At 43.0% G+C, this 12,925-nt stretch overlaps 2 protein-coding genes across 2 annotated transcripts in view; one reads left to right on the plus strand and one right to left on the minus strand.

Annotated features, from left to right (window-relative positions):
• ppp1r9a (protein phosphatase 1, regulatory subunit 9A) overlaps positions 1–3,981 on the minus strand; it is a 47,638-nt gene extending 43,657 nt beyond the window's left edge. Inside the window, exon 1 of the mRNA XM_029442849.1 lies at positions 3,629–3,981. The gene's annotated coding sequence lies outside the window, so the exon portion shown is untranslated. The remainder of the gene's footprint in view (positions 1–3,628) is intronic.
• Positions 1,972–12,446, plus strand: sgce (sarcoglycan, epsilon). The gene is given in 14 exon segments (XM_029442858.1): positions 1,972–2,147; positions 3,194–3,304; positions 6,520–6,642; positions 6,886–7,043; positions 7,517–7,596; positions 8,503–8,650; positions 8,652–8,701; positions 9,260–9,422; positions 9,622–9,836; positions 10,302–10,328; positions 10,814–11,002; positions 11,335–11,378; positions 11,880–11,917; positions 12,047–12,446. Coding segments are annotated over 14 exon segments (1,446 nt in total). The 5' UTR covers positions 1,972–2,098; the 3' UTR covers positions 12,098–12,446.
• Positions 12,447–12,925: the final 479 nt, after the last annotated feature.

Raw genomic sequence — 12,925 nt, forward strand, 5'->3', positions numbered from 1 at the left:
GGCCCAAAGGAGTTTATAAGGGGGTAGAGCCAAATGACATTATGTAAAGTTTGATTTCACTCTTAATTTACTCATTAAAACTCAATCTGCTGAGAGAAATAAGGATAACTGATCAAAGCCTCTCCCCTCAGTCTTATCAGTCTATTTACAGGTGCAACTGGGCATTAATTCAATATGGAGAGAAATGAGGCTTAATCCAGCCACATGTAATGACATGAAAGCCCATGACTATTAAAGTTGACTGAACACACCAAACACAATCTCACACTAAATGCATATTTAAAAAAATGCCATTGGATGTAAAGTTTGCAGTCTCTTTCCCCAATGAATCTGTTTGCATTAATATTTTAACAGTCTTATAATGAAGAAGATCAGAGTGTTGAAATTCTAGCTGGGTCACACGGGAGTCAACAGAAGCAGCCTAAAGCACGGGACTAAATTCATGTGATAACTCACTATAAAGGAAGCTTTGTCAACATGCACATGTGTGATTATCAAACAAACAGCACTGAGTTATATAATTGATTGCGTGTTATAAGACATGGCATTGTTGCTTACATGCATATTTGGAAAGCACATTTTTAATCTTTTAAAAGTGTGATTTAGCTGATTATAGCATATATTTGAATGACATATTTGTGATTCGCCTTCTCAAATCCTATAATGCAAATTTAATTTTTGAAACTATTTCAGTGCATACTGAACTCACTGAAAGCCACAATGGTTGTTTATACAGTAGGCTACTGTTGGTCCAGTTTTACTTATGACCCTTATAACATTTTGTATGGAAGGTTGTCTTTGCCATAAGGTCTGTTATATCAGCTGCACTACAAGAAACAAACATTTATCGACAGCCTTCACTTCTGAGGAGAGCAGGCATGTTGTATTTTGCCTCGCTGGTCAAAACAAGAACATTCAATACAAATACAGTGTAAATTTAAATTTTACTCCAGACTATACTGAAACAGATTGAACTGAGATATTTTCAAATCAGTGCACATTTAACACATCGGACACATTTGGCCCCTATCTCAACCTCTTGCCAAGTCGGAAATGCTGTGTTTTCAAGTCTTTATTACGATGCATCTTGGTGCATGCAATGACCTACACAGTTATTGTTGTGATACATTGATAACTAGTCCAATCGTCGAAGATGTCGGTGAAGATGTTGCTAAGCAACCTAAAAATAATCCTAAGGGGATAGAATGGAGGGTAAGAGAACATAACAGCCTCACACTGCAGAGCACGGAGGATGGTTAGCATCGTGTTTATCACCACAGTGGAAGCAATGAATCCAGTTTCCAACATGAAATTATCAAACAAGAGCCATGCAGGGACCACAGTCAGCACGTTCTGCAGAATCAAAGTGCTCTCTTAGTGGTAGCTGACATCAAGGGAGCATGAGGGCGAATTAAGGGTCCCAAAGCCATTTAGCAGGCCTGATTTGGAGCCAAAGGGGCCACAAACATGACCATCTGTGAGCTAGGACTGTCTCTGCAGGGGGTCTGGACAGATTGGAGCAGACTTCTCAAACATGTCTCTTCCCTCTAACAGCTGGGCTTAGGGGGTCATGCTCTGGTGAGGTGATGGTGCATGTTTGTGCACGTGAGTGAAAGGGGCTTTCTTACAACTCCTGATCCAAATTTTGGAAGCATTAAGAAATCATCAAGCTGATAGATCTAGCCAATGAGTGAATTTAGCAAACAATGAACACATGCGTTTAGAGAATTACATAGGGACAACAATGAAATTAGGCTGCATGTATATGTTTCCCTAGATCAGAAAGCAGGAGGGAGCAGCCATTCAGCAGCCACTCCTTGTATTTGGTATACAGAAAGGCAGAATCCCCATTTAACTTAAATAGCATCCCACAGAAACATTTACTGAAGGCGTTTTCTGATTCACATCGTGTTTGTGCCCATTTTTCTTTATGAGACAACCATCTTTTTCCATCCAGATGTTCAGCCAATGAGAAGTCTTGCTGTTTCCAGTGAAGGAAGGAGGCGGAGGAAGGAATGCTGCAGGATGCTTATTATTATGGCTGTCAAAGCCAGTGGCGATGAGATAAAACATCCGTTTTCATGTTAGATTAACGACGATGATAGGCACCATGTCCGCTGCAGCTGTCGCGGTATGGCTTGGTACGGGTACGTATCGATTAAACTCGGAAATATCCGGGGATTTCCAGGCGTGTTGTCTTTGATGCGGTGTCCATGCTAGTTAGCATGCTGCTGTTTAGCTACTGTGCTCATTTTTTCCAAGAGGCTGAGGAGGAGACTTAAAAAAAAATGGCTAACAATAGACAGCTATACGGATATAGCGCCTTACACATTCAAAGTATAAGTATAATATATGAAGGTTGTACGTTGTATTGTCATTTATTCCGCTTTAATAACCTTTGAGAAAACAGCATATTTCCTTTGGTGCAGGCCTGTGTTTATAGACGACCAGGTGTGTTATGAATGCCTAATTAAGTAGCTAATGCTAGTTTAGCAGCTCAAGATACCCACACTCACCTGTGGGTCATACACATTTGTTGTAGGCTATATATATATATATATATATATATATATATATATATATATATACTCATATGCTAGTTTATTATGTACACATAGTTAAACTAATGCAATAATTCATGCCTTCAATGTTCAAGGTTGAAATGTCAGTCAGAAATATTGGTATAGCTTAGTCATATTCATTTACAATTACAAAATCAGCCTATTATTACCTATGTATACACACAGCAGGATTTAAAGGACTCATGTCTTAGCAAGACACACACATGTTTTATTTAGGGTGACAACTAACAATTGATTATTTTCTTGATGAATCCATGAATTGTTTGGTCTATAAACTGTGAGAAAAATAATGATTTCTATAATTTCCCATGAAGAGATTATATATGACTAAGAAAAGCATCAAATCCTCACATTTGAAAGGTTCTCTCCATATCTGAAACTTACTCCCAGTTCATTCAAAACGTAGTTCACTTTTCTGTTTGCCTCAGTTAAATTTAGGACGTGCATCTGAGCTTGAATAAACCTGCATTTCTAAAACAGGAAAAAGGGAACATTTATGAAGGAAGACTTTAGAGCCCATCTGTTGTATTAGACTGTATTAGTTTTAGCGAGGTGCACCCAATAAACTGCCAGCAAACATGTTCCATTTATGCTTTGATTCATTGATCCAGTAGTTTACATTGTGCATGCCTATGATGCCACACGTGCCGCTTTTCATGAGAAAAATGCCCATAAGGAGCGATCCATGGGCTTGAAGCCGAGAACAGCCCTGTACAGAGATGGTGAGTGGGTGTGTGCAGTGGTGCACTTCATGTGTTGACCCGCTGTCCCCTCCCCCCTGTCATAACACAGTGACACGCTCAACTGGTTCCCCATTAATACTGGCATTATTGTTTTCAGTTGTCTGCTGTCCCACAGCCTTGGCCCACTTACTTTTGCTGTAACAAACGTTTACTGAATTAAAATGTTGTCTAAACCTTGTCCTTGCTAGAAGTAGAATTTATCCTAAATCATTAACTATGAGACAAAGATCTATATCTTCTGTTTAACATGATACTGGTACTTTTCTAATTTACTCGCTTTGGTCAAGTCAGTGATTTACTTACGTTTTTACAGCACGAGAAGATTGAGCTGGCTGTTTCATGGCGACTCTTGTCCTAAACCACATCCTTCTGCCTGTTATGACACAGACTACTTTCACTTCCAGGTCTGTGTTAAGAACAAAGCTCAAGCTCATTACGGGAAGAAAGCCAAAGCTGCTGTCCAAACAGTCACAATCCTTGTTGTCTGTGCTTCGCCGCTAAACACCAAAGAAGCACATGCGTTCCTCCTGACCTGGACGACGTGCGCACACAAAGCTGAATCAACAGAACTTAAGGATATCCCTCTCGTGTCTCTGCCTCAGCTCGCTTGAGGCCTCAGTTAGCTAGAGCCATTAGAGGGACAAGGCTGGTTTATTCTCTCCACGCTGCCAATGGCGTTTTTTTAACTAAGGCATCACTCCTGGGACTCCAGGGTCAGCCAAGAAAAGAATAAAATCTGGTGAGGCGTTTCCACCTCCCCCAAGGCAGTGAGCTACTAAAAAATGCAAGCCCGTCAGTTTATCATGATAATGCGCAATGCACAGAGAATACGTGAATGCTAGTTTGTATGTGAGCCCACTTATCAGGAGAGTGTAGCTTGTTGCGCGTATCAGCATGCATTTGTCTGTCTCTACATCTGACCCGCAGCGGGAGCCGTCCGGTTAGTCATCGGTAGAAAGTCTAGTGTTAACCTTTAATTGGTGATGTATTATGTTCCGTAGGAGCGCTGCAGTCCATCATCTCGAGAAGGCTTGGCAGAAAGGCAGCCTGCTACAATTAAGCAGATCTGACGCTATTAGCAGAGCATCTGTGTAGCTTAGTTAGTGATCTTTACTTACTGGCTGCTCTCTGAATGGAGGTGAGGGTGAAACAAAGCCCAATAGGATCCTGTAGGCAAGACTATTTAACATATGGCTGCCAGGAGCGTGTGTTAGGCTTAAACGCTTGTTGTTCAATCAAAGCATTATTGCTGATAGGCCAAAACACATTTCAAATCCCATAGGTCATTTCCTATTCTTCAGACCATTAGGTGAGACCAGGCCATCTGGGCTCCCTTGTATGTCCTGACTGTCTCATCTGTGGACGTGCCACACATGTTTGCACCGCATCCAGTTGGTCTCTTGAGCAGAACAGAGTAGCCGGTTCTTGACCTTGACTGTGAGTGTGTGACTCTGGTCCTTTGTGTGGGGAAGAATTGATGAGGCCCAACGGGTCGGCTAATAGAATCCGAGCACGTGCATTCAGAGTGGGATTTACAGATCGACTCAAGTTATCGCAGAGGACGCACTGGTGTGCTGAATGAACTGTCTCTGAATGAACTAGATCCTAATGTCACGGGTGCAGCGGTAGCAGGGGGAGGAGATGTGGCGTGGATTAGTCACGCTCAGGTGGTTCCCTCAATCTGTTTTTAGAAAGAGACGTGGTGGATAATATAACCTCAGGTTTCTATAAGTAACACCACATTTAGTGGCCGTTAAAATGCTATTGATTGTATCTTGCTGTGCTTGGGGACATCAGACATATGGCCAGGTCAGCGTCACTGTTGGTGGCCACACAGATGTAGCCCCCAGTTTAACATGCAGACAGGAGCGTTTTATAACTCCAGCAGCTCATCAGTGCGCTTAGATTGCAGCTAGGCAATTTGGCCCATGTACATGTGGACTTCCTTAATAATCTGCAGCTTACTGTGTCACCTAATCTTTTTTATAACCCCTTTGTGCACCCTGGTAATAGATAACGCTTAACAAGCAAAGATCACATACTGACTTTCTCTTTCACGGACACGGATTAAGATGTAAATCCTGCTCTATTACTCCGTTCAGCGGAGAGTCTCCTTGGAGATCAGCTTCTATTCAAGGAGAGGACTCACAGTGGAGACCCACTTCATGTTATGGTGCTGATGATAAGTATGTAGAATATGTTTGGCTTGATGCTAATGAGAAGATGAAGCAGGAGATAAATCTGTCCCATTTTGCTGCAGCAAGGCACACACAGTGTCTCTTCTTAGCAGTTACTCAATGTGTCTGGAGTTGTGTGTCTGCAGGCCAGAACAGTTCAAACTCTCTTAAACTCCTCTTGCGATTCATAGCACAGCTCTCCATATTTCCCTCCCTCCTCTTGCTATTTCTCTTCTCCTTCCTGCTCCTCTTCCTCCTCGTACACTCCGTCTCCCATGGTGATTACAAATGGAGTGCCCACCCACTGAGGGACAGAGAGAGAGGGGGGGGGGGAAATAAAAGTGAGAAGAGAGAAACATTGTGCAAAAAATGCTGGCAGGTTTGAAAGAAGACAAGTGAGCAAGAGAAGGGGGAATAGTAAAAGAGGAAAGAGGGAGAACACTTTGCAAATCACCTCCAGTCTTACATTGTGTACATTTTGTTAAGGGGCTGCCATTTTCCTAGCGATGCCCTTCACAAATAAAGACTAAATGTTTGTGTCTGAAATGGAGTGGGGCTAAACACAGAGCCTAATGGAGACAGAGTGGGAGGTGGGGATAAAAACAGCTCTGTAGAGTCTGAATGACTCAGTACCGCAGCTCTTCTGCCCTCAAATTCATTGTTTTGGTTTGGCAGCTTGCTCATTATGGACAAAATCATAGTGTTTCCGGCCCCTTATCATTTGAGTTTAGGCCCTTCACATTTCTGCTCTGCTTCCCCGTGTGAAGCAGACACATTTACGTTCAGAAGCCAGGCAAGGAAAGTAGAAAAATCCATCATCGTGAGCAGAATTGATTCTCGAAGCGTGAAGTAGGTTGGCAGGTGCTAGTAACCCAAACAATAAGCTATACTTGTTTTCACTTCTATTAACGCCTTCACTTCTCTCTTAATTAGTGCTGCTGGCATTAACCATGAGCAGAACACCAACAAAACGGAGCTAATTTCCTTTTTCTTTTTTTTTTTAAATCTGCATTTCAGTGGTCACCATCTTGTCGAGATCGCACGCAGACCGTAACGTGTACCCGTCTGCTGGAGTGCTGTTCGTCCATGTTCTGGAGAGAGAGTATTTCAAAGGGGAGTTTCCTCTCTACCCAAAATCAGGTACAACACTATCACAGTCTGCACTACAGTTGACATGGCATGTTTGATTATCTAAACGACTGGAACATTTGCACAGTTCAGTTGTTGGCACAGCTTGTATAAATGCAGCAGTGCACTTCATCATATTTCACTAGTAGGAAAATGCTTAGCTGCTGTTGGCAACGCGTTCACAATTCAGCTAATGGGTCTAAATATACATTATTGAATTGCTTCTGACCCCTCATTAAAACGCTCTGCCTTCAGGTGAGGCCAGCAGTGACCCCATCACTTTCAGCACCAACCTGATGGGCTACCCCGACAGGCCAGGCTGGCTGCGCTACATCCAGAGGACCCAGCACAGCGACGGAGTGCTCTATGGCTCCCCCACCGCAGATAATGTTGGCAGGCCCTCCGTCATAGAGGTGGGTGGTTGGAACCTTTTCAAAGAGAAGTGAAGAAGGATGAAGGCATGTGTGTTTGATATATCAAGGAAGGAAAAAGTGTTGCACAAGATGAAAGCAATTCAATCAAAAAGAATCTGAAACGGTACGTGCCTTAAATGGAACACGGTGTCATTTGCAGTCAAGGCGCACGCAGAGGGGAAGCAACACTTTTGAAGTTATTTGACTGAGCACAGCTGATTTGTACGTATTTGTAGCACAGTACAACGTTGCGCTACGAGTCTTCAGACTGAAATTCCGTTATGATTTTTAAGTTTTAAGCTACTGTAGAAAAGATTTTTCCCAAAGGGCTTAGCGTTCCCAGCGGCGCACATGTGCCTCTATACGGTGTCTCAGTTGGGTACAGCGCCTGCATAGGGTCTCCAGCTCAGCCTCGTCCAGTGGGCTGCTGCCATATAAGCTGCACTGATCTGGGCTTAAACTGTGTGTTGCAGATTACTGCCTATAACAGACGCACTTTCGAGACGGCACGGCACAACTTGGTCGTAAACATCATGGCCACAGAAGGTAAGAAGTGCCATCATGAGAGCTTGGGGCAAACTGTGAATATATCCTGCACAAGTAGCAAACTAAATATGCCGAAGACCTTGTGGTGGGAATGTTTTGTCAACAGTCAGAATCCGTTGTCTTTAGATAAACTAAAAGATGTGTCAAGGCTGCCCATCATACATCAGTCTGCTATGTTATGTAAAGACAGATATCAGACAGCAGTCGCTCCCTTTCGTCTGTGTGACTGCACGTCACATCTGTGCATCTGTATGTGTGCACAGCGGCTTGTTGACCAGTCGCGGTACATGCAGTATACAATTATGAACTGAATTGGTTGAGCGCTCAGCAGATGTTCGCGGCGCTAACGTGACATCACTCTCTCTTTCCTGTGATGTCATCCGCCATCTGGCCCCAGGCAAAAGCCAAGTCATGACAGAGCGGAGCAGACACACCAGCGTCTGCTAGACAGAGGGAAATCAGTGTCAACTTAGCAGCACTAATAAATTATTAATGATGTCTTAGTCAGCAGAACACCTCTGGAGCTGCCCTCCTGTCTTCATTCTCCCTCATCTTACTGCCAATCACCTGTCTCTCTTCTTCTAGGGGAGGAGGAGGAGGAGGAGGATGAGGAGGGAGGAGGAGGAGGAGGGGAGGAGGAGGAAGTAGTAGGAGATGGCGAGGAGGGGGCGGCGGAGAGGCAGGCGGAGGCGCGAGAGGCGAGGGAGGAGCTGTAGGGAAGAGGTTTGACGATGGTCGATGGAGTCTCTTTGATGTCGTAGGATTATTCGTTTCTTCTTCTGCTTCTCTTCTTCTTCTTCTTCTTCTTTTCTTCTTCTTTTCTTCTCTCTTCTTCTTCTTCTTCTTCTTCCTCTTCTTCCTCTTCTTCTTCCTCTTTCTTCCTCTTCTTTCTCTTCTCTTCCTTTGCACAGAGTTTCCCTCTGCCCTTCCAGGCGGAGTTTTACATTAAAAACATGAACGTGGAGGAGATGCTGGCCAGCGAGGTGCTGGGGGACTTCCTGGGAGCGGTGAAGAACATATGGCAACCTGAGCGCCTCAACGCCATCAACATCACCTCCGCCACTGGACCGTGGCGGCCGCGTGCCCATGCCCATCAACAACCTCAAGGAAGGGTGAGCATTTTGTAGATTTGTCGGGACTTGTATTGCAGCAGTCGGGCTTTTCATATTGAAAGGAAAGATCCAGTCACATTTCATTTCATAGCACTTTGCATAGATTTCTTTTGTTTTTTAAAAACCAAACTAAGTGCAGGATTAGCGTTATGATTTAGGTATCATTCCTCTGGATAACTCATATACAATAAGCACGAGGTGTAACAGTCTTAAAGATTCTCTCCACCACTTCACACATCTCAAACTAATGTCTTGTATTTTCAGCCCACTCGCATCATGCTGACATTTGATTTAATTACAGCCCTGGGGATCCACAGTTCGCTGTGAATTAGATGAGTACACATGGCCGTCAGCTCTGACAAAAACTGTCAGTTGGTGTAGTTCAGAGGGGAATAGCCCACATGAACTGCCATAAGTCGTGCATCAACGTTTTGAGAAGATGAAAGCATGTAGAAGAACGCTCGGTGGAGGAGAAACTCCTTGACTGTAACAAGCCTCAGCATAATCATGTCCACGTTCTCCTCTCATGCTTTGTGTTTCACCGTCTCGCCTCCCTAGCGTGTATGTGATGGTTGGTGCTGATGTTGCCTTCTCGTCGTGCCTGCGGGAGGTGGAAAGCCCACATAACCAGCTGCGATGCAGTCAGGAGATGGAGCCCGTCATCAGCTGTGACAAGAAGTTCAGGGCTCAGTTCGACATTGATTGGTGTAAAATCTCTCTGGTGAGGATCATCATGTACAGATATCCCTAAATTGAAAATCGCAGGTTCTTAAACGCTGAGAGGAACAAGTACACTGTTTGAGCCCGACAAGCGATGTTTTTAACTAAATGAATTGAATGAACATTATATTTAGCTAAAAGAAAAATGGCTGACGCACCTTTTTCACTAATGCTGAATTAACTACAATTTATTTCTTCAGGTTGACATCAAAAAAGTAGTCCCGGTATACATTACCCGTTCCGAGCCGGGCACCGGGATCCTGCCTGAATTTGGGATATACGACCCCCCCTCTGAGACTCTGATGGGCCGGAACTACTTTTCAGACTTCCTTATCACACTGGCTGTCCCCTCCGCCGTGGCACTAGTCCTCTTCTTCATCCTCGGCTACACTATGTGCTGCCGACGGGAAGGGTTGTAAGTGTGCTTGGTCTTATACTTTTATGCAAATGTTGCACCAGACACCCCAACAAACATTTGAGGAAAGCACAGAAACTGTTACTTAACTTATATGAGAGCCAAATGAGAGAGAAAGAATAGATATTGCAGGATATTTATATATAAGAGCAATAATCTGGACTGGAATTGCAGCTTGTCATTACCATTCATTTCTATTAAGTTCGCCACGATTACCCTTCACAGCTTTTCGTTTTGTTCATCGCGTACTTCTTGATGTTTTGAAGCATAGTCATCCATCCACGACAAATCCTTTCATCATTCTCTATCATTTACAGGCTGGGAGAGACGTGCCCCCTCGTTCACTCAATGTTCCACACCCGCATCCCCATTTCCACTCTGTCCAACAATCCATTCACTTGTGTTTTAGATGTCTCTTCAAATATTAATATTAGTATTTAATTCATCCATTTGTTTTGTTTCTAGGGAAAAAAGAAACATGCAAACACCAGAGTAAGTGTTTTACCTCTCCTGTGTTTTTCTTTATTTTGGGTCTGTTTCTGTTTCCCCCCCCCCCCTCTCTCTCTCTCTTTGGTTTGCAGCTTTGTCATCTATGTTGTCATTGACAGCTTTCTCATGACCATTCATGTGCTCATCTGTGTGTTGACATCCATTCATTCAATGGGCTGCTCAAAAATGAATAGCAATTAATGCTGTAGCATTAACAAAAGGCTTAAAACGTACATAAATCTTGAAGACTGAGAACGTATCTTGCACCATATGTCAGGCGAGGTAAAGAAGTCGCAGCGATAGGTAAGGGTGGAGGTTAAATTGCTGTTGCGCATGCATGAATTGAGTGCAGAGCTCACCATAGCAGATTCAAATGGACTGCATATTCACATATTTTAAACGTGTTTCAGATGAGACAAAGTAACACCACCAAGCACGACAAAACGAGCGACAATACATGTTAACTTCACTGCCTCTCCCCTCTGCAGCATTCAGCTGGTTCACCACAACTCCATCCAGAAGTCCTCCAAGGAGCTGCGGAGCATGTCCAAGAACCGGGAGATCTCCTGGCCCCTCTCCACCCTGCCCGTTTTCAACCCCGTCAGCGGCGAGGTGGTGCCGCCCATCCACCCCGACAACTATGAGACGACCAGCATGCCCCTCATGCAGACGCAGACGTGAGTTGTGCGCACATAAAATGCACCCGTGCTCATTAGCAGGCACGCAGATGTATGGCTCAACGGCGTCATTGTATAGGGGGAATATAAGTAAACACTTTACCATTATTGTGTAATGTTCAGTGCTTCTAACAGCACCATGTTTACAGCTAAAGCTGCAGCGAGCCAGTCAGGCCTTTGCAAATACGACTACAGCTTAAGAGGTTCAAGCTGTCCCATGATTTTTCCTAATGGGCTTGAAGAACATGCTAATATAAGTACAACACATGATACTAAAGGTATTGTATGGGAATGTCTGTCCTTTTACCATAATATCGTTGTAATCATTTCAGGAATCTGCAAAACCAGATTACGATACCACAGCAACGGCCATCAGGTTAGTATCAACCGCTCACTCCGTCTGAAGGTGTAATATGTAATGTGACTATTTAGTAAATAATAATAATAAATAACTTATGCAGATGCTTGCATAGGGAGTTGATGTCAGAGCAACATTTACACTTTGATTAGTTAACATGGGGGGGGTTGACATCTTTGTACATTGAATAAAGCGACTCTATACACACAAATATAATTTTGGGAGTCGTAGATATGTTGCTGAAACCCTCAGTCTGACCTTAGGCTATCTCCCTCCTGCATACCTGTATAAATACAAGCATCCAGACTTTATTAAATTGGACACAGATTATTGAGAGCAAATCATTTTTGCTACGGCTCTGCGAGAAATCTGCATCGAGAGCTTAACTTCTCGTCTAGTGGCGCCTCAACTCCTGCAATTGTGGCGTCGGTGTGTGAGCGCCCTCCTGTGTGCACGGTGTTCAGCTGCATGACACTTCTATCACTAACATCCTGCTCTCTCTGTTCACTGCTAACAAAGGAGATAATTATGTCATGTCAACATTTCGAAGGCTTGAGGTAGGTGCTGCAAGTTGTTGTTTTAGTGAAGTTCATCTCACCTGCTATAAAGGACTAAAAGCTTATCGGTACTTTAATGAGAGTATTTGCCAATAAAGTTTTATACATTTTTTTCCGTATTCATTCTAGGTAAATGGTATTCCTGAGGAGAGAAAGGTGGCCGAAGCACTGAATTTGTGACCAGAGACAACGGTGTCGGAGCTGACATTTCATACACACACACACACACATCTTCGTTTTTTCTAACATTTGTGCCAATCTGCATGCCCCAGAAGTGTCTTTACAAAGATTTGTCGTCCATATGCACTTACACTTTGAAGAGTGAGTGTGAAAGATCCAAATAGCTTAGCTGATTATAACAGTACATTTTAATATTTCAAAAGATTTGTAAATGTTAAGAAGTTTGTATTTCTACTTGCTTTGCACAACGGACCTCTTAGAGGAAAAGGGAGTTTTACATGGAAATGCTTTAGTGGTCATGTGTTGTTGAGTGTAATGTGTCACATGATAATAAATTCTTTCAAAATAATGCGTTTTTACTCAAAGTCCCAATAATAAACAAGACACTAGTAACGTCTGAATTACATGAATGGTATATTTTTGTTAAAAGAAAGCCCATTTTATGAAGGTATTATTAACAATGTACAACAGAATAAAGGCATTTATAAATAATAAGGACACGTTTCACATTACAAGACATCACAAAGTGTTTAACATGTAACATATTTCAAAGAGGCCTTGCACGGGTATAAACAGTTGTTGCTTTTACACGACCAGAAAGATCTATGATTTAAGGCCTGAAACAATTACCAAATGTAGAACTGTTGATCAGTAATAAACGAGAGCAGTAAACTTCACACAATAATGGAAATTGCAACATTGAATTGCCATTCTCATCTATAAAGTGAGGTGATGACTGGTTATAGAAATTACAAATTCACTTTCCTCTCATTCGGTTTGAGAACACAACCTGAACTTGCACATAAATGACACGAGAAGCCTCAAAAG

Source organism: Cottoperca gobio, chromosome 11 (assembly GCF_900634415.1).
Source record: "Cottoperca gobio chromosome 11, fCotGob3.1, whole genome shotgun sequence".
NCBI lineage: Eukaryota > Metazoa > Chordata > Actinopteri > Perciformes > Bovichtidae > Cottoperca > Cottoperca gobio.